This window comes from Daldinia caldariorum (assembly GCF_022478825.1).
Source record: "Daldinia caldariorum strain CBS 122874 unplaced genomic scaffold F4812scaffold_6, whole genome shotgun sequence".
Lineage (NCBI taxonomy): Eukaryota > Fungi > Ascomycota > Sordariomycetes > Xylariales > Hypoxylaceae > Daldinia > Daldinia caldariorum.
This window is the reverse complement of record NW_025953042.1, coordinates 1,094,084-1,115,094: the sequence shown is the minus strand read 5'-3', so window position 1 is coordinate 1,115,094 and position 21,011 is coordinate 1,094,084. Positions and strand designations below refer to the sequence as shown.

At 48.0% G+C, this 21,011-nt stretch overlaps 3 protein-coding genes across 3 annotated transcripts; 1 reads left to right on the top strand and 2 right to left on the bottom strand.

The window, feature by feature from the left end:
* The first annotated feature begins 123 nt into the window (after positions 1 to 123).
* F4812DRAFT_351221 (tRNA synthetases class I-domain-containing protein) lies at positions 124 to 4,230 on the top strand. The gene is made up of 3 exons (XM_047931733.1): positions 124 to 1,074; positions 1,140 to 3,331; positions 3,388 to 4,230. The coding sequence occupies exons 1-3, from the start codon at positions 356 to 358 to the stop codon at positions 3,792 to 3,794; spliced, it is 3,318 nt and encodes a 1,105-aa protein (XP_047791221.1). The 5' UTR covers positions 124 to 355; the 3' UTR covers positions 3,795 to 4,230.
* A 419-nt stretch (positions 4,231 to 4,649) lies between these two features.
* Positions 4,650 to 7,834, bottom strand: F4812DRAFT_425142 (ammonium transporter). Its single transcript, XM_047933891.1, has 4 exons — positions 7,103 to 7,834; positions 6,635 to 6,966; positions 5,944 to 6,535; positions 4,650 to 5,885 (listed from the first exon to the last, which is right to left on the bottom strand). Exons 1-4 carry the CDS (start codon positions 7,182 to 7,184, stop codon positions 5,299 to 5,301), a joined length of 1,593 nt encoding a protein of 530 aa, XP_047791220.1. The 5' UTR covers positions 7,185 to 7,834; the 3' UTR covers positions 4,650 to 5,298.
* Positions 7,835 to 10,970: 3,136 nt separating this feature from the next.
* Positions 10,971 to 14,001, bottom strand: F4812DRAFT_425130 (uncharacterized protein). The gene is made up of 3 exons (XM_047933890.1): positions 13,253 to 14,001; positions 11,940 to 13,174; positions 10,971 to 11,886 (listed from the first exon to the last, which is right to left on the bottom strand). The coding sequence occupies exons 1-3, from the start codon at positions 13,322 to 13,324 to the stop codon at positions 11,013 to 11,015; spliced, it is 2,181 nt and encodes a 726-aa protein (XP_047791219.1). The 5' UTR covers positions 13,325 to 14,001; the 3' UTR covers positions 10,971 to 11,012.
* Between the last annotated feature and the right edge of the window lie 7,010 nt (positions 14,002 to 21,011).

Sequence of the window (21,011 nt, the reverse complement as noted above, 5' to 3'; positions counted from 1 at the left end):
ATAATTAAAGTTATGTACTATTTAACTGTCTTATTAAATCACCCCGCCATAGCATAGTCTATCTTATCGATAACGTTATCCGGGGGGGAACACGCAGAGAAATAACGGCAGTTATTACCCCTCCGTAAATCGTTACCTCTTCGTTTTTTAGTGAGTCAAAAGTTTAGTGTGAGTCAAGAAATTTTCGATAAGGGGAGATACAAAATTGCATATCAGCCAAAACCCCCCAATGCTACGAATGGTTTCCCCCTGAAATTCTCCATCGAACACCGTCAAGTTGTCTAGGCTATTTCTTAGGGCACTCTGGGTGCGCAGGCCGCCGTACAGATCGACTTTTCGCTTCACTCGCGCCACAATGGCTACAAATTCCGCCCGTGGTAATCCCATCAATGCGACCGAGGGCCCGAGCAAGGTCGGCGAAGGTCCACCTCCTCCAGTCGCCGCCGATACAAAAGGCGCCGTGAAAGAAGCTGCGGGACAGTCCGACGGTGCCGGTGTACACGCCTCCGGTCAAGATGCCGGAGCCGCCTCGACCCAAGGCAAGCCCGAACCCAAGATCAAGACCGAGAAGGAGTTAGAAAAGGAGAGGAAGAAGGCCGAGAAGGCCGCCAAGTTCGAACAGAAGAAGGCCAAAGCTGCCGCCCAGGCTACCCCTGCTGCCAACGCCAAACCAAAGGACAAGAAGCCTAAAACTCCCAAGACCGAAGAAGAGCCTCTCCCCCCTTACGTCGAGGAAACTCCCGCCGGTGAGAAGAAGCGACTCAGGTCCCTCGACGATCCCCAGCTGAAGGCGTACAACCCTATCGCCGTCGAAAGCGCTTGGTACGAATGGTGGGAGAAGTCAGGTTTCTTCAAGCCCGAATTTACTCCCGATGGCAAGATCAAGGAGGAAGGGTCCTTCGTCATCGTTATTCCACCCCCCAACGTGACGGGAGCGCTACATATGGGTCACGCCTTAGGAAACTCTCTTCAAGATGTTATGATTAGGTGGAACCGTATGCACGGAAAGACAACGTTATGGGTACCGGGTTGTGACCACGCCGGTATCAGTACCCAAAGCGTCGTCGAAAACATGTTCGTGCCATTCACATTATCAATATTTTATATGTACCTATGTGTACTTACTGACTACTCTATAGGTTATGGAGGCGGCAAGGCAAGACCCGACATGATCTGGGCAGGAAAAAGTTTATAGACACCGTCTGGGAGTGGAAAGAGGATTACCACAAGCGAATTAACAACGCGCAACGAAAGATGGGTGGCTCCACCGATTGGAGTAGGGAAGCTTTTACTATGGATAAGAACCTAAGTGCGGCTGTGGCGGAGACTTTCGTGAAGCTTCACGAGGAGGGAATAATCTACCGCGCGAACCGTCTTGTCAATTGGTGTACTCAACTCAACACCGCGCTTTCCAACCTGGAGGTCGATAACAAGGAGTTGACTGGACGAACTCTCCTCGACGTACCCGGATACGACAAGAAGGTTGAGTTCGGAATTATTGTCCACTTCAAGTACCCCATCGAAGGTACCAACGAGACGATCGAGGTTGCTACCACGCGTCCCGAGACGCTGCTGGGTGACACAGGTATCGCCGTCCACCCCGACGACGAACGATATAAACACCTCGTCGGCAAGAAGGCTGTACACCCCTTTATTGAAGGCCGTCTCATGCCGATCGTGGCTGATGACTACGTTGACAAGGATTTCGGTACTGGTGCCGTTAAGATTACCCCGGCCCACGACCCCAACGATTTTGCGTTGGGCCAGCGACACAATCTGGAGTTCATCAACATCTTGACCGATGATGGTTTCATGAACGAGAATGCCGGTCCGTATAAGGGTCAGAAGCGATTCGACGTAAGGTACGCTATCCAAGATGCTCTTAAGGAGCGTGGATTATACGTAGACAAGAAGGACAACCCAATGAAGGTGCCCGTCTGCTCGAAGTCCAAGGACGTTATCGAGCCCATCATGAAGCCCCAGTGGTGGATGAATATGAAAGACATGGCCGCCGAAGCTGTCAGGGTCGTGAAAGAAGGCCAAATCAAGATCAAGCCCGAGACGGCCGAGAACAGTTACTACAGATGGATGGAGAATGTCAATGACTGGTGTCTCTCGCGCCAACTCTGGTGGGGTCACCAGTGCCCCGTCTACTTCGCTAACATCGAGGGCGAGCAAGGCGACCGTGCGGACGGGAAGTTGTGGTTCTCGGGACGAACAGAGGAAGAAGCGCGAGCCAAGGCAGAGAAAGCTCTGCCAGGGAAGAAGTTTACGTTAGAGCAAGACGAGGATGTGCTCGACACGTGGTTTTCTTCCGGATTATGGCCATTCTCTACCCTTGGATGGCCGAACAAGACCCACGACTTGCAGACACTTTACCCGACTAGCGTCCTCGAGACCGGGTGGGATATTCTGTTCTTCTGGATCGCAAGAATGATCATGCTTGGTCTTAAGATGGTTGGTGAGATTCCTTTCCGCGAGGTTTACTGCCATTCGCTTGTGCGAGACTCGGAAGGAAGAAAAATGTCCAAATCTTTAGGTAACGTCATAGATCCTCTCGATGTTATCAGCGGAATTCCCTTGGAACAATTGCACGAGAAGCTGCTACAGGGAAATCTCCACCCTAGCGAAGTTGAAAAGGCCAAGAAATACCAGAAGACTGCATTCCCTGAGGGTATCCCTCAATGCGGAGCTGACGCCCTTCGATTTTGCATGATCAACTACACGACCGGTGGAGGCGACATCAATTTCGATATCAAGGTCATGCACGGTTATAGGAAATTCTGTAACAAGATTTACCAGGCTACGAAGTTCGTGCTTGGCAAGTTAGACGAAGGCTTCGTTCCCGAGAAGACCGGAAAGCTTACCGGCAAGGAATCCCTTGCCGAGAAGTGGATTCTACACAAGATGAACGCTGCCACCAAGGAGATAAACGAAGCTATTGCGGCGCGTGAGTTCAACAGATCGACGACGACTGTGTATCAATACTGGTACAACCATCTTTGCGACGTGTACATAGAGAACTCGAAGGCTCTCATCCAGGACGGTTCGGAGGAGGAGAAGCGCTCGGCTATCAACACCCTATATACCGCGCTGGACAACGCGTTGAAGTTAATCCATCCCTTCATGCCTTTCCTCACAGAAGAACTATGGCAGCGCCTCCCGCGCCGACCTGGTGACGAAACGCCGTCAATCATGCTTGCCAGGTATCCCGTGTACGATCCGGAGCTGGATAACCCCGCCGCCGAGACTGCCTACGAGCTTGTCCTGGGTTGCTCCAGGGGTATCCGGTCACTGATGGCCGAATACGCTCTCAAGGACGAAGCTAAAGGTAACTCTTTGATCCAACTTACACGTCTTTCGCTTAGCTAACACACATACCTATAGTTTTCGTCCAAACCTATGACGAGACGGCGCACCAGACCGCCGTGGAGCAAGTCCAGTCCATCAAGTCCCTCAGCGGCAAGGGCGTGACCGGAATCGAGGTGATCTCGGGATCGGACCCCCGGCCGGCCGGGTGCGTGGCGTTTTCCGTATCCAGCGCGGCGGCGGTGTTCCTGCACGTGAAGGGGCGCGTGGACATCGACTCGGAGATCGCCAAGGCCAACAAGAAGCTCGACAAGACACGCGTGGCCATCGCCAAGCAGTCGAAGCTCCTCGCCGACCCGGGCTACCAGCAGAAGGTCGCGGCCGCACTGCAGGAGGCCGACAGGAAGAAGCTCGCCGACCTCGAGTCCGAGGCCAAGGGCTTCGAGGGCACGATTAAGCAGTTTGAGGGGCTGAAGCTGGAGTAGAGTAAGATAGATAGATGGGGGCGGCGGCGGTGTCAGGTATGTTAAAGTGATTGATGGGGAGGAGCAGGGAGCGGAAGCGGATAAGGGGTGGGAGGAGATTAGTGACCTACCTAGGTACTTACCTAGGTAGGCAGTTGCAGCTTATGTTGCGGATTTGTACCTAAGAAATAGAGAGAAGGGGGGAGAGAAAGAGAGATTAAAAGACATAAAGTAAAAGGACGTTTAATGAATTGCGTGTAGTTTGTGGTTTTGGTGATGTTCGCTGCTGCTGCTGTTTGGTGAGTTAAAGAGAACATGAAGTGAGTGAACTAATTTGAACCAGAGTAGTTATGTCTCCGGAATTATCCTACGATGACACTATACCGTAGTTCTTCTATCGTAGCTCCTATAGTACCTGTGGTATAGTAGTGCGTAGTAACACGTGCTACGTTACCTCTAAGTTCTAACCTTAGCTTATGGAGGTGTAGAGTAGAATAGAGTACCTAAGAGTAGAGCCTAGGCCAAGGGGCTAATTTAGTCCACCCGCCACTTGTTCCCTCAGGCTTTGCGGGCACGTTTAAGTGGCCGAGACCGGCCTGCGAGTACCTAACCAAACCAAACCAAACCATACCATACTATACTGTCGGGTTCGAAGTAAGGAGGTGGCCGTTCTGGAATTGTTAGATGATGAGAAGGTTAATGCTCGTTTGTAATACTGGGCGAGGGGAGCTGAGATACTGTAGGTGAACTGAGAGGGGAAGATGTAAGTGCATTAGATACCTCCTCATATCTTTTTAAAAAGGAAAAGGAAAAAAAAAAAAAAAAAAAAAAAAACCTCCGAGAAGCATGTAAAATAGACACAGCGGAAGGGACATATGGCTTATATATATATATTCGTCTGCTTGTCTTAATACTATAACCATGGTAGACCTCGAGTATACTCAAGATACCCACCACGTAATATACTAAATAATCCTCACAAAAGCCAGTATTCGCATGAACCATAACAAAGTTATTTCAAGTATTTGTATTGGTAGTTGGCAACATTGGTATGCTGTGCCTAACCTAACCCTCCCCTTCATATCACATCACATCCATACCCCTTCTCCCTCTCTCCCTCTCTCATCCTTAATCATCGCAAGCCTTACAAATATCTTCATTTTCATCTCCCTTTCCCTTGCTCCTTTCCCTTTCCTTCTCTCCCATGTCAGAGAGAACAGAAAGACCAAATAGGAGTAGTAGTAGCAGCAGCAGCAACAGCAGCAGAAACGCCTAGACGCCATGCCTTCTCGGACGAAAAGCACACACACACACAAAATTCAATCCTTCCATCTTTCCGTCCACCGCTCCGGAAATATTTTTAGTTGAAGAAAAAACAATATACTGGTTAAAAAAAAGTGACAAGAAAAATAAAAAGGGGGAGAAAGAAAACTGATGGGTATTATGTAATAACACATGCGAATTTTTATGTCAAATAGTGTAACAGTGGAAAGCAAGGGAATAGACAAAGAGGGGGAGAGCTTGGTTATTCTCCGCTTCCTCTACTGCTCTGCGTGGCCGCCTTCGCAGCTTCTTCAGCAGCCCTTTCTTTAGCGGGTGCTCTAGTTGACGCGCCTATCTTCTCTTGTTCTTTCTCGAGAGCTAGGCCGTTCGTATTGGCCATATGTTGGTGCTCTTCGATTCCGTGCTGCGGGATAATTCTGTGGCCGTCCGCGGTAGGCTCCTCCTTGGCAGGGGTCCACGCCAAGAAATCGCGACGCACCTCGACGTAGTCGTAGGCAAATTCTCCGAGCTGATCGTCATCCATACCCAGGAGTTCGGCTTCCTCCGTGGCACGTAGATGCAATCCGGGCACGAGGTCGATAAGCTTGGCGATGATGGCGGACATGACAAACGAATAAGCACATGCGGCGACGATGTAGGCGATCTGGATATATAATTGGGCGTAGTGGTGGTCAATCCAACCGCCGGGTAATACTCCGTTGTTGACACCGTCCAGGCCGATGATATAATTCGCGCCGAATAAGGCGTTGAAGACGAGACCAACAATACCACCGATACCGTGTTCAGCGAACACATCGAGGGAGTCGTCGATTCGAACTAGGAACTTGACTGTTTTCAATTTCATTAGTAAGAATAATTCCAATACTTCTGTTTCAAATAGACATACCTTTGGTGCCAAAGTTACAGCAGACACCAGTGACAACACCTAGGATGATCGACGCCCAAGGAGGAATGAAACCGGACGCAGGCGTAGCCGCAACGAGGCCGGAAATGACGCCGGAACACCATCCAACCATGGACCACTTCCTCGCAAGACGGAAATCGAGCAGACACCAAGTCATAGCGGCGAAAGTAGCCGTCAGACACGAGTTCCAGCACGCCATCGTAGCTCGCAGGTTAGCGCCGAACGCGGAGCCGCCGTTGAAACCGAGCCATCCGAACCAGAGGAAAACGGTGCCGAGGGTGACGAGGGAAACGTTATGGGGTCGGAAGTTGAGCATCATCTTCTCGTGGCGGCGGCCGAGAACCCAGGAGTAGGCTAGAGCAGAAAGACCAGAGCCGATCTCGACGGGACCACCTCCGGCATAGTCGAGGACACCGTAGTTGTAGGCCCATCCGTGAACGTTCCAAACCCAGCAGGCGAGCGGGCAGTATACGAGGGTAGCCCAGAAGAAGACGAAGACCATGGCGGGAAGCATGCGGCCTCGTTCGGCGACCGCACCGATGACGAGAGCTGCGGTTACAGCGCAGAACATCATCTAAATCGCGTATTAGTTAGTCATTGCGTATTTCTCCCACGAACGTAAACCTGAAAGTTCAATTCGTCCTAACTAGTAAGATAATAATAGGAAACTTACCTGGTAGAACGAGTACAGCAACTCGGGGATAAGGGGCGATCCGGGGGAAGGTTTCGCAAGGGTGTTTAGGAGGCCGAAGTGGTGCAAGTTGCCGATAAAGCCGTTGGTGGCCGTCGAGCTAAAGGCCAGGGAGTAACCCCAGAAGTACCACTGGAAGATGATGACGCTGAACGACATCATAACGACCCAGATGAGAGATAAGGCCGACTTTCTTCGAGATAGACCGGAGTAGAGGAATGCGATGCCGGGCACCATGAGCAGGACCATGCATGCCGAAACGATGATGAAGGCCTGGTCGCCTGGTTGGTACCATTGGTTTAAGTTCTCGGTGCCTGTTTTTTTTTTAAGAATTGGTGTTAATTGCGATCCGTTTTATTTATCACCTTTTATAGACTCGTATGTAATTCTCCTCCTTCTATTCTAGCTTTTCCACGCTCATTGATAATAGATGATTGCGATTATACGTACTGGAATCTCCACCGGTCTCGGGATTGGTACCGTTGAACTCGGCAGGCGAGCCCGTCCACGTGTAGGAGGGCGACCACGACATGATACCGGTATTGGCCGAGGAATTCGGGGGAAAATCAGCGGGTTAAAAATAGCCGATGTCAAATTTCCTGTTCGTCTGTTCCTTTTTTTTTTATAAGTCGCCTCCCTCGTATGTTAATTTAGGTTAAGTAATGTCGTCGGAAACTTATAAGTTAGTGTTAGTTTCTCGCTCGAAGGAGAAAAGGGAGGGAGGACAAAAACAGAGGGAAGGAAAAGTATAAAAAAAGGAGATGAAAAATGAAAAGACGACCGAAAGATTCAGTCGACAGGCAATATGAGGATCGAAGGCGACATATATGTATATGTAAATTCGAGAAGAGGAACCCGAAAGTGGACTCGAGTTTTTTTTAGACTTAAAAAGGTAACCTGAACTTGGACTTTTAATCGTTCGGCCAGACCTTAACAGAAAAGACGGAACCAAATTTGGGAAGATAGATAAAGTATTCTCGACCAATCAGATCTTTCGGTCTTACCTGTAAGTGTATGTAATTGAGGAAGTAAGAGGTACCGGGGGGTGATGCACCCCAAACCCTACCTCCTAGCTAGAAAATGAATTGCCTGGGTATAAGGTTCAAAAGATAGGGAACCCCCATGTAATCGTACCTGACCTTAGGTAGGTACTTTCCTCTGCCTACCTCATAAACCTTAAACCTCGCTATACAATACCTTATTTATATGGTACTATGGTATTATATTGTACATCTATCTACCTTAGGTACCCTTGAGTTGCCTGGGTTGCTTAGGTTGCCCCACTGGAGGCTTACACGCATACGCATGTACAATACTCCCATATCCCCCGGGGGAGCTAATGTACATACATAGGTAGTAGAGATACTACCTAAAACTTGTAAATTACCTACTACTAGTCTTGGCTATGTGAGCATCGAAAGGGCGTCGTTCACTTGAGCGACATCGCTGGTCTACTCCAAGGAGAGTTTAGTATATCTAGAGGCCCTTTATCTAGCGTATTTTAGGTAGGTAGTTTCATGACGAGTATGGGGGATATACTGGATCTAGGTAACTACCTAAATAACCAAAGTTCCTCGCCTCACGCTGACATGACATGTGGTGGTGGTTGTGGTCGATATCACAGTAACATCTACCGGGTAATACATAGTACACCTGTCTCCTTGTGGGTTTCCTAAAGCCATGCGCAATCAATCCCTTAGGCTCACATTTCCACCCCGTTGGGATCAGATCTTTGTGTTTCACATCACCCGGTAGTTAGGCATACCTAGTATATTTTATTTCGATACTTTGATATTATGGGTGCGTGGAGTGGTAGTAATGTCATGTACCTAGGTACCTTAGGTACCTAACTAATAGAAAAAAACTCCCGCATTGTATGACCTCATAAACCGTACACTAGAGGCAAAAGCCGCCAAGCAAGGGATACATACTTACAAACCGTGTAACCGGTTCGTGTTACAATAAGTATCTCATAGGTAAATATAAAAAGAATTGATTCACCAAAATCTATATAATTAATACTAACGCTCCTCTTCTTCGTTCTCTTCACCTATCCTCGTTCCAAAAAGAAAAAAAAACACAACCCAAATCCAAGGGTCCCTTTTCCCAGATGCAGGTCCTAAAAGCTCGAGCCACTCGCGTGGGACGGGAGGAGTACCTGTTACGAAATAGTTTGTCCGCTTCCCTGCAAACCATTTGCAAACGCCTGAGCTCCAGGCGAATAAGAGCCCCAGCTTTCCAACCCGAACAATTCCTATCTACTATCTCTCTTTTCCCGCCGTTGTGGATTTTGAGGTCGGGCGATGGGGCTGAAAAAAAGAGAGGGTGAGAGATCGGGACAAGCCTTGGCTTTTAGAGACTAATAAATGCCGATAAGGGGAAAGACAGAATACGGTCTCGTATCGTCTAGGTAAGTGAGGTACATAGCCAAGATCCTCGAGTTTCGGCACCGTCGAAGCTTAAACGTTGCTAGCCACGATATTCTCGAAACCCGCCGTCCCGATTATTTCCATTGGTGCGCATTTCCTCACATGTAAGCCATTCAACTAAAATAATATATCAAGTAACTTTACCTAGGTATGTTAGGTATGCATTAATAAACGAAGATACCTAACCACGGAAACAAGCTTAACTCAAAAGAACAACACACATCCCGCGCTCACCCGAAACCTAGATACGGCGAGGTATTTTCCTCTTCGAAGAAGCAATAAGGTAAGTCCTCGAAAAAAATTCAAAAAATTCTCAAGAGCTGCTGAGACAAGGAGATTACTAGTGGCGGGATCGACATTAGGTAGTAGGTCCCCGATTGCTTCAGGTAGGCAGTCAGGTTGATTAACTCGGAAACCCAATGTAGGTACCTAACCATACCTATAAACAATTTCTGGTGTAAAAATGTGGATGTAGATGCAGATGTAAATGATAGGTGATGGTGATGGTGCTGGTGATGATGTCAAAGCCATCAACCGGACGAACGCTGCGTTCAGCAAACCTTCCAGAACGTAGTACACGCACTACCTCTTCGCAGGATGTAGGTAATGCGGTAATGCAACTAATTTTTAGCACCAAGATATGCTATTTGCAAGTTGCATCGGTGTTACTCGAGTAATTCTCTAATTCTCTCCTGCCTTACACCCACACATACACACCGCGGTCGTTTCACCACCTCACCGTCTCGCCTTTTTCTCTCTCCTTTCGCAAACACGAGATCCGCATGAGGCTGGTCCGGAGATTACCTACCTGTACCTAGTAACTTACAACCCAGGTCCTAGATAGGTATACATATACATAATGGGCTGAAAGGGAAAGCTGAATTATTATTAGACCGCTACCTACCTACCTCCCTACCTTACCTTATATGTACCCAATCTTGTTGCCTTGGTTGTCTTTGCCAATCCTCATCCAAAGAAAGCTTACCATATCGAAATGACAAAAAATGCGCCCCACCCTGATCCCCCGGGAGATAAATTGGGTAATGGTCCCACATGTCCCCGTCTAGACCTTATGCGGAAAGGCTAGCTCAAGCCTTATCTCTGAGATCCAATCGTCCAATCACGTCGCCGCCGCTTCTCTATTGATTTATCATTACCCTACGAAATCGCGTCTTGGCGTCCGATCTTGATAGACATGGGTTACTAGGTATGGGTACATCTGGTATGTACTCGATCTACGGATCTAGGACAGGTACATCATGTCAGGTACCTCTACCTACAACCTCCACCGAGCCCTGGGGTTCACATCATCAACTGTGATCCATAAGTATGAAACATCTTATTAGTTTCTCAAAATTCAGATAACACTTTTGAAAATACGTAATATTTATACTTTTTTTCCTCACTACCAATAAGTTATACTTGATTACTTGCGATATGCTCGTATAACTTCACTGTCGAAAAGCTATCTCTCTAAGCAAAGCTCAGTTGCAAAATCGTCGCGTATCTCATACCTAACATTCATTGTTTCCATACATACATAGTACCTAGGTAGGTAGCGAATGCAATCCTCCCCAAAGAAATTCATATGCATCGGATTACCCTAGTCCGGGTGGCTTTTTCTAGAAAGCAATCCCTGCCCGGCTGGCCTGGCCTGGCCTTCCCCCACGGGTCAGCCGCCCTTGGGCATGTCATAATATGTATCTAGCCGTACAGTTCCTTTATCAATCCTTCACGGGAACGCCATGCAACATGACAAAATGTTTCTTCAAGTGCCTCGTCCGTCCATCCTTACCCTTATGCAACCTAAACGCCTGTTGGCTAAGCCAGCTTTAATCCGCAAAAACCCCCACGAAACCCCTGGGTATCTTTGATTGGTATTGTAAAAGGAAAAAAAGAAAAGAAAAAAGAAAGAGGTAGATCTGTGACCGTCAAATAATGGAGAGAGGGTCTGTCAATGAATTTCGAGAAATTTCGTAACTGAGAATGGTGAGATCGTAGTACTGAAGCATGACGCGGTATCGTCTCCGACCAACAGGTCCGGATGCTCGTTCTACATTTCCGGAGAACGGCACTGGCCCAACAGCCACGCCTAACAAGGGACATATAGGCCGCACTTCGTTATCTTCATCCCGCTTCAGGGGTAGGATAGCCTCAACCTTGAAGCCGCGTTTGAAAGGGAAGCCTTTCGGGGGCCGCGTCAAAGTCACAAGCGCCACCCGCCCACACAATGAGCCCGCTACGACCAACGACAGTTCCGGGACGTGTATAAGATTCGCTAGACGTTCATGCGAAACTCGCATGGCTGGGATTACCGCGTTCGGAGGTCGAGACTGGCTGATGACCTTCTCAAACATGATGCCAGTACCACCCTCCTCAAAGCTGCGAAGCTCAATATCAAGCTCATGCGTCCGCATGATGCTGCTTCCATCCGTTAGAATGGTCTTGGGATCCTCCATGTATTCAACTCCGGTTTTCCCTAACTGAGACTCCTGCTCGGCACTCGAGTCAGGAATCTTCATCTGGTGGGTCTTGAAGTCAACCCACGAACCTCCGTTGAGCAATGTCCTATGCTGCTCAACGGGATTGAACGAAAACCGCGAGATTTTATCCCACCTAAGCCACGGGTGCACCGGCGAATTGTTCTTAACGTTCTTGATGCCTTTACTGATATCAAGCCAATTTCCAATCTTCTCGTTGCTGACGTATCTTATATTATCTTTGTCTACGCCCAGCGCATCTGTATAGTCGGCTGCCGGGAGGAAACTGCTTTCGGGGAGTACAAGCACGCCCCAGCTACGAGGCCTATTTCCTGTTAGTGTCTTTAACAGAGATATATTAACATAGGGCAAACTCACTTGTTATAGTTATAATTGAGCCTCGCCATCACGCAAGCCGAGTAGATGTCGTCGATCTTGACGAAAGGTTCGAACTGCCAAATGTCCATAATCCAGAGGCATCCGCAGATACCTATTGCTACAATCTTATCTGCCTCCCCCGTATTATCGCTACCGAAGGCGACATTTGGGATATTGGATCCCTCGCGCCCAATTTCCAGGATGATTCGCCAGTTGGCGTCCCGGCGCCGAATGACTTTCTCTAAAGACTTTTTGCGTCCGGGGTTAGTTCCCCTATAGGGTAGAGGTCTATCATTCGTCCATTCCACAGCATCGCCATTCGTGTCCTTGGCAACGTTCCTAAAGAATTCAACCGAGTCGACTAGCGGATTGTGTCTGTAGCTTTTGCCGGTTAAGGCAAAGACAAAAACGCAGACGTTATGGGAGTTGGAACCGACAGCTATGATACGAGATTGCTTATGGACTGCAAGCCCCCAGGCGCTTTTCCCTACGTTCTCGTGGAAGAAGGGTTCGGGAATGATGTCGTTATCTCGGCCCTCCCTCTCACGTCGGAGAAGTTCTTTCTCGATGGTCCGAGTGTAATAGCCAATGACATCACCATCGTCGTAGGCAAGCAGCATAATTTCCTCGTCGCCCAGGTCGCCAACAATCATATGGTTTACCTGGTGCGGTAAAATCCTGTCCAGATAACCACCAATTTCGATGCCCATGGCACTGGCAGGGGGTTGCAAGATAAGGTCAGGCTCAGCAGGTAGAGAGTTCGTGACGCAGCTTCGGGGCCGAGAGACATATATCTTGTCTGAGTAGGCGGCCATGTAGATGTTATAGACTTGCGATAGCGCCGTGAGGTTCAACCGCCACGTCGAGACACGCGGGGGGCCTCCTTCGTCGACGGTATTGTGCCCGGTGTTATCTCCCAGGTCGTCGTCCAAATCATCAAAATCATCGTCATCCATGCCGGGGTCGAAGAGCCCATCTGTAGACAAATCATCAGGCTCAGCGGGCACTAAGGATTCTATAAAGGCCACATCATCTGCCAAATCCATTTCGGTTACACCCTCAAAATCATATTCGTCGTCATCGTCATCAACTATAGGCGCCTCACCTTGTGCGATAACTTCCTCTTCCGAATCGCTGGTATCGTCGATGCTTTGGTCGTCCACGTTACCTTGGTTGATATTCACTGCGGGGTGGGAAGCCTCGAAGGGGATTGAGACTGAGGCGGAGATGCGATGCTACAGACGACAAGATTAGGGAACAACTACTTAAAATAGATAATATCAAAATAGGGACTATGAACGGGGTATTCTTACTCTCTTGCGACCAGATTCGAAATAGCATTTGCTCACTTGGAGCTCCCCCACGGAGCTCGTGTCCTTCGCCATATCATCACAAGTTTATGAGCGATTAGTAGTAGAGTTGTTGTTGTTGTTGGTTTTATTTTGGTTTTTCCTTTAATTTTTAAGGGAAGGCGAGGGAAGAAGAGAAGGTCGGAAGAAGAGATTTGAGACGAAAGCGCGGATTGATTAAACGGTACTTGGGTAGAGGGTAAATTTATAATAGGTAAATCTAATAGGAAGTACATAAGGTAAGAGCTCTTTGATCTTTCAAGAAGTCGTAATTTCTGGAAGTCATTTGAACATGCACACGGCTGACGCATGTTGGTGGAGACGGGCTTGAGGTAAGTTGGATAACGATAGGTGAAGCTGCCAAAGTTTTGTAGCAGCTAAGGCAACTTTAAGGGACCACCACCACTACCCCACCAATTAGTGCCATATGGTCCGTGCACGATCACAACCTACCTGTACCTAGATGCCCAGTACTACATGTACAGTATGTACTGTGCAACTTGTACCTTAAGACGGAGAATCCCACCAATAAGGTTAATTCTTTCTTCTCAGGGGTAACCTCAAAGCTGTACATAGTACTATGTACACACATGTGCGCTTTAAGCAACCGTACAGCATCTTGGACAAAGATTCTTAGGTAGGGTAATTTGTTGTAAGAGCACTTTAAGAAGCGCTACGTGTACTTAATGCAGTATATACAATGATGAAAGCCATATATAATAAACACTACAACGCACAGGTGAATCAGCACAACTCAATGTTCGTCAGAATCTAACTTCAGCACAAAGCCGCTTCATAACAAACTGTAATTTAATTCTTCTGCCTAGGATTGGCATTCTATGAATATCTAAGGTAGTATAATTAACAACAACTCCTTACCTAGGGTTAAATTAGAATTGTGCTTCAGTCCAAAGGTGCCTAACAGACACATGCTAGCTTTATGAATAGACACACACGAATGATTCCAGTTGAGCAATCCTTTGAGCTTTTAATCTTCCGCGATCACGTGGTCTAAGATCTGTTTACTGTTCCTCTCCTTCTGCTTCACCTAGGTGCCAATAGGTTAGGGGTTAAGCTACAAACTCCTATAAGTGTCTAATACCTGACATTCTCTCATATATAGCCTGGCATATGAGGCAAGTAAGTACCCAAAGTAACACTATCTCAAGAGTCTAAGTAGGTAACAACCACCAGAGGACACCCTTTGTATATACACATTACCACCTGTGGAGCGGTAGGCAAGTAGTTGCTGTATGGTGTATGTGTATAAGTGTATAATATACGTACGATAAAGATGTCTTAACACCTACTTCCGCTCAGATCTAGAGGTGTGATTCTGGTCCCCCCATGTAAGAGTACTACCTAATATCTAACCAGCTACCCATGCCCCTAGCGCAATCATTGTCTTCTAGGTAACAACTGCAACCCCTAAAATCGCGCTCTACTCTAACATATCAATATCACCAACTCTTAGAACATCCACTCGACCACATAAACCCCCCTCGGCTATTCAGCACTCTCTCCCTTAGCCGAACGATACTCGGCATAACCATATAAGCCACAAGTTATACCAGGAAATTCACACCGTTGATGGATATCATCATATAGGTACATATCGAGTGAGTGTTAGGATCGCACATACAAGTACATACCTGGGTTGGGACTAGTAGGTAACGCCTGGCCTTGTATCCTCTCGCGAGGGAGCTGAGCTACCTTTTATATACCTGCCAGTTAAACCCCTACTCTAGGTATCTAGCTAGCCTATCCCTGCGTCACCACATATCACTAATAAAGAAAGAGAAAAAAGATGTAATACCCACCCCGTTCTGCCCTCTGTCTTGACCTTAACTCGAACATGATAAATAGGTAAGTATACCTATCCCTATCCCTGATATAAACCATAGAATAGCTTCTATAGAATAGTTAGGTTAACCAGACGAAGGGCGGAGAAATGTACAAGGAGGAGAGGGGGGGCTATATTCCCGTAGTTACTATCCATATAACATGCCTATCTACTGACATACATATCACCAACCTACTTACTGGGCAGGCAGTCGATATATACCCAGTCGTAAATAATCCCTAGGTTAGACTCATTCATGGCGTTACCTTGAGTACCTAGGTAGGTACCTAGGAATGGAGAGAGTCCCACGAACGTCGTCTGGTATGGGATCTGGGGAGTAGTAGAGTCGGGATAGCAAGTCCTGTATAGGTATGAAACGAACTCACACTCGGATCTACTTATCCATCTCCCCCCCCCCCCCTCCTTTCCCTCTTCCTCTATCTGCCTCCCTATGTATATATATCTTCCCCAAGCAGTCTAGGGTTGCAACTCGTCAGTGCTCCTTCCTTCCATTCCGTCCCGCTCCGATCCGTCCATCCATCCATCTATCTATCCCCTTCCACCCTTCCACTCTTTCCACCCTCCCAGCCAAAAACAAGCTAGGTATGCCAACAAAACCTCAAATGTATTATATATAGTCATGAATCCCACTTAACCATATGTAAACCCCTTACCCACGCACGCACGCACGCACCACCACCCCCCTTCCCTCCTTGAAGTCAATCGTAAACTATAGTACAAACCAAACTACCCCCTTCTCTCCCTACATAAGGTACCTAGGTAGAGGCAGGTAAGCAGTGCTGAAAACTACCCAACAAATAGCATATATGTGTTACGTACATACCTAACGCATATAACCAACCCCGGCTACCCCTTCCTTCCCTCCCTCCTTCCCTCCCGATCCCGTCCATCAGTCCACCGGGCCACGATCGACCTAACCTACGAGCGCATCAACGGCTATTAGCTGTACGACGACACACATCTAGACGCCGAATAGGAACGTACTATTGCCCTTATACGTTGTTGTTGTTGTCCATATGTGTCTTCGAATTGGAAGGGGAACTACCACGGAGTAGCAGCGTAGTAACATCAATCAGTAAACCTAGGTAGGTAGGTAGGTAGTTATGTACAATAACAGGTATGGAGATATATGTACCTACCTCTAACCTACCTATATAAGGTGTGTAGGTATATATGCCTGCCTATCTATCTACTATGTATCTATCTATCTACCCAAAAAACCAAATCCCCTGGAACAAGTCGCCTGCCTACTACCCACATCCCACCCACCCATCTATCCATCCCGGTAAAGAGACAGATATGTACCTACCTACCTACGTAAGGTAAATAACGCATGCCACTGCCGAGGGGGACACCGTGTTCTCTCGCACTATACCTCCCTCCCTCCCTCCCCCTCTCCCTATATACAAACTACAAACCGACCATCTCATCTCGTCCCATATCAGGCCACGTGCCTGCCTACCTACTTATATCAAGTCCTCCTATGACGCTCCCGGGGGAGCACGTGTGCAGCACGTAGCAAAGGGGGTTAACCAACCCCTTCATCCTTATCTCGACCATGCAAGCAAGGGGGCAAAGGCAGCACACGCTTCTCCGTAGTAACAGCCCACCCGCTCCCCACCCCCTCTTCAAGTCGTCAATGTAGTGTAGTGTAGTGTAGTGTAGTGTAGTGTACCTGTTCATCCCATCCCATCCCACCTCACCTCTAATCGTACTGTACCTAGTATACCTGCCTAAGGTAGTAGCAAGACCCCCCCCCAAGGTCTAGGCTCATCCGTACTAGCCAGGGGCTAGCTGATACATTAGGTAGGTAGGTGGTAGGTACATAAATAAATGCTGACCTACCAGTTTGCGCGCGAGCCCCTTAACCACCAAAAACCAAGACCGGTTACGCGGAACGGGACGCTCGATGATTCGAGATCATCGAGTATGTAGGTTAGGTACGTATGTGATCCGTTTCAAATTTAATTAGTGCTTACCTACCTCCTACCTATGCTTCACCCCGTTGCCCGTGGTAGGTAGATAGATAGGTAGAGAGGCAGACAGACAGGCAGGTAGGTAGGTAAGATAGGTATTTATTGTAACACGGCCTACCTGTATGTATCTTCAAACGGGTGACGACGACGAGTCTAGATCGGGCTGTCGCACAAAGCTGACGATGATGGCCAGATGCTGCCGTCATCATCGCCTTTCCCTTTCCCTTTCCCTCCCCAACCGCGGGATCGACAGTAGGTACCTATATAAAGATTCGTCTGGATCCCACACCGTTGGTTGTGGTCAAATTCTTCGTTCATCCTCCACACACAATAATAACCTGGATAGCCTGGGCTTCGTTCTCCCAAAAGCCGACACCCCGCAGAGCCACTACGCACCGTGTGCAGCTCTCGAAACTTCTAGAGCGTACCCTGCTCATGCTTCGAAGTTGATAGATCTCGGCGCAACTATGGCGTTTTCTTTCCCGCAAGAAATCCTAGGCTCCCATAAATCCAAGTCTTATGAACGACAAGAGCTAGTATAGACTTCACACTCTCAACACCGGCCCGTGATGGCCGTCCGTACGACCGGACCTATCCCTCGGAGACTGAGCTGCATGGGCGGCTTACACATCACATCTCAGTGACATCCAAGCTTGGCTTAACTTGAAATCCGTTTCAAGCTATGGGGATCTGATTCCGGAAGTACCCAATATAGCGAAGATGTGCAATTTGAAGCACTGCAAGAGAAGCCGGGCAACTTTCCCATGGGGCATGACAATTTCGATGTGAACCGGGCCATACCTATTGAACGGGGTGATTTTTTTATAGGTTGAATCAGGTTAGAGTTGCTAAAACGTCAGGTTTCTTGGGTTACTCTCTCAACGGAGATCTTACCTGTCACTTTCCTCCGAAATCCAACTATGCGGAGCTGCTATTGGAGCGCTTGTGGATCGAGAACCCCAAGGAAAAGAAGGCATTGTAAAGTACGGCGGGCAATTGTGTGACAGTGCATATCCGGAGCGTTCCGATGCATGTCGACTGATATGGCATTTCCTTACAATGCCATATACCATAGGGTTCCATTTGGTTCCGTCGAGAATCGGAATGTCGTGGACTAAACATAGGAAAATGGTATGAAAGGGAGTTTGCACCAATGCGACTTCGAAGAGGTTAGGCTATTGGTACCGCCCTTCTTGGCTAAGAGCAAATGGCTACTTATCTGATACTTACCTACCTTCTTAGGGTTTATACATGAGGTACGTAGAGATATATGGCAGGCGTATACCTATCTTTGCGTATGGCTTTCTACTGACGGCATATTTATCAGATAGCATTAGCCGAAGGCGTCTGGCACGCATCCTAACCCGAGCTGTACGTGTAAAACGTGTAAGAGTAGGAGATTCCTTCTCTGAGCCAAGTGCTCTTGTCCTTCAGAAGTTGTTCTTGGCCGTTCTGGATGTATGCGTGTGTGTCGACATCCACATAGGAATAGGTTGGGCAGTAAGGCCGAACAAGCTGTCTTACCGTTTAAAACCCCTGCGTCCCCTGTCCTCCTACATAATACCTACATTGCGTATGTAGGTGCCTGACCTTTTATCTTAACACCCTATTCCCATTTTCCTATACCAGGTTTCCATCGGCGGATGGGGAAGATTGGCTGAGTTGATTCGACACGAGGCAGATATTGCCGAAAATAAGACAAAATTGGTTCCCACGAAATGGGGGACATCCTACATCAACTTTCGACGAGTCACGCGACGATTTGGCCCGTGGTGCGGTCTCATTAGTCGCTTTTTGTGCCCAACCACGCCTCTCGCGTCTCGCATTCCGAGACCACGATTTCTCGAGGATCGACAATTTCAAATCCCGTCTGCAATACATCCATACCATCATCCAGAATCCCGACTACAAATACTACGCACAGCTCATAAGTTCGTAGTCGTGTCACACCACCTTCAGTCCTATCGAGGTCCGCTCGAGAAGTAAAAGAAGGGTTGGATAGCGGCATAGAGGTACCGCATTGATCTCGATCGCTCTCTTTTTTTTTTCGACCGGGCGAGGCCCTTTTCCTTTTCGGATACGGGGAACACATGTGTTCATCGACACGTTTCTAATCTACGAAGATCGACGTCTCTTTTTTGTTGGACCGATTGTGTTGTAACAGGGCAACAGAGGTCGATTTCCTATCATCTCATTATGTGTTTTCGTTGGCTTTGCGTCGTGGCCCCCGACGACGAGAGATAGTAACCCCTTGGCTCATCTGTGGATTGCGCGGGTGTGTCTAGCAGCTAGCAGGGCGTCGAGTTGCCGCTGTCCTCGCCTATGCAGTAGGTTCTGTACAATACCGGTGACGGTCACGGTGCCCAGTACCCATGCAAGCCTTGCAGAAAGTACCCATACCCATACCCATCCATACCCACTTCCTTGGCTCTGACCCCATGCCTCAGATCTAATATGCGGATGCAAGTACACGCCTATGCCCTAGCAGAGATGTTGGAGGCGTGCTTGGCTTCTCTACTAGAACCAGGTATTTGCTAGCGGCGGCACGTTACAGCATCCGCGGAGGCGTCCGGCGTTACCACAACTGCCACACCGGTGCTGGGTAGTATAGTGCTTACGGCCCTATCTTGTATCATTCTTGTACCTTTTTTTTTTTTTTTTTTTTTTTTTGCGTGTGCGTTGAGCCAAGCAGGGAGTAGCTATCCGAAAACACGGTGTCTAGAGAATTGGGAATCCAGACGCCATGAGCGTTGCGTAGGTGGCCCCATCGTACATCGGGAGATCTGAGATTACCAGATGAACACGAGCGAGCTACGTACGGGTGCTGCAGATGCAGGCGACCTGTATAACGAAGCTATAGAGCGGGAGCTCCGTATCCGCAAAGGACGAAACTCTACTCTTTGTCGTTCTCGAGCTTAACAGAATTCAAGTAGAAGGGCTTCTTTTCTTTTCTTTCTCTTTTCTTTTTCCACCTTCTATTACTTCCACTGGCCCCAATTCTCCCCACTCTCAACGTTTGCTCAAGGATTTTTTAAAATGTTTATTTTATGAGATATGATAGTGCCCCTTTTAGTGCTGAGGCGAATTATTGGTACCAAATGAGGTACCGGCCGTCATTTCCGCCAGCCCCGATCCAGTGGTTACGCTCCCCGGATGTTATAGAATAAGCCAATGTTTACTTTCCTAATCGAATCGACCGTCCTCATTAAGTGAGCTGACAGCATCCTGACATAGGAATAACGTGCGTGGGTCGTACGCAGCAAGTTAAGCGATAGATGAGAGAGTCCAGGCCTTTGCTTTCTAGTCCTCGTGCTTTGCATGCTTTCTTTTTTTGCTGATCGTCATTACGGTCCAGACCTTAGAAACAGACCCGACTCTCAGAGCCCGACCGCTTCTTTGGAGGAAGGAGTGGGCTTTTTAGCAAATTGTCGATATGTAAGAATCCTAGACCGACATAATGGTTTTCTTTTTTTTTTTACTCGTATGTAGAAGGATGATGGCTCCACGTGAGTTGGTAGTAATACGATATGTGACGAGAACTATGTAGGTTCCAAATTACCTAAGGCAATACATAGGATGTAGAGATATATTTTTAAGTCAGGGTCAGGTTCTAACGGGTATTTACATAAGGGAAAGGCTTTGTACCTGTGTATTGTAAATATAAATATAATATAGGTACCTCCTACCAGGTAGTCACCTAAACCTAAAGTCATGTATTGTATTGTACCACCTGAGCTGCTAAGGATAGGTACTTTTTGTGGCTGGAGAGATCTTGGCGTCCGCGGACAACAGATCCAAGAAGCCGGTTGGCACTAGTGGCACTGGTAGCAGAGCTGTGGCTTGCGGGAGCTTTCTTCAAAAACGTTGCACAAAGATAATGATC

What these genes read in the sequence shown, in the direction of transcription:
- F4812DRAFT_425142 (XM_047933891.1), bottom strand. Translation starts at nt 7,184, where the DNA reads ATGTCGTGGTCGCCCTCCTACACGTGGACGGGCTCGCCTGCCGAGTTC. An exon ending in CGAGACCGGTGGAGATTCCA is followed by an intron (nt 6,967 to 7,102) that starts GTACGTATAATC and finishes AAAAAAAAACAG; the next exon opens with GCACCGAGAACTTAAACCAA. An exon ending in CTGTAACTTTGGCACCAAAG is followed by an intron (nt 5,886 to 5,943) that starts GTATGTCTATTT and finishes AATTGAAAACAG; the next exon opens with TCAAGTTCCTAGTTCGAATC.
- F4812DRAFT_351221 (XM_047931733.1), top strand. Translation starts at nt 356, where the DNA reads ATGGCTACAAATTCCGCCCGTGGTAATCCCATCAATGCGACCGAGGGC. An exon ending in CAAAGCGTCGTCGAAAACAT is followed by an intron (nt 1,075 to 1,139) that starts GTTCGTGCCATT and finishes ACTACTCTATAG; the next exon opens with GTTATGGAGGCGGCAAGGCA. An exon ending in TCTCAAGGACGAAGCTAAAG is followed by an intron (nt 3,332 to 3,387) that starts GTAACTCTTTGA and finishes ACATACCTATAG; the next exon opens with TTTTCGTCCAAACCTATGAC.
- F4812DRAFT_425130 (XM_047933890.1), bottom strand. Translation starts at nt 13,324, where the DNA reads ATGGCGAAGGACACGAGCTCCGTGGGGGAGCTCCAAGTGAGCAAATGC. An exon ending in TCGAATCTGGTCGCAAGAGA is followed by an intron (nt 13,175 to 13,252) that starts GTAAGAATACCC and finishes TGTCGTCTGTAG; the next exon opens with CATCGCATCTCCGCCTCAGT. An exon ending in CTCAATTATAACTATAACAA is followed by an intron (nt 11,887 to 11,939) that starts GTGAGTTTGCCC and finishes AACAGGAAATAG; the next exon opens with GCCTCGTAGCTGGGGCGTGC.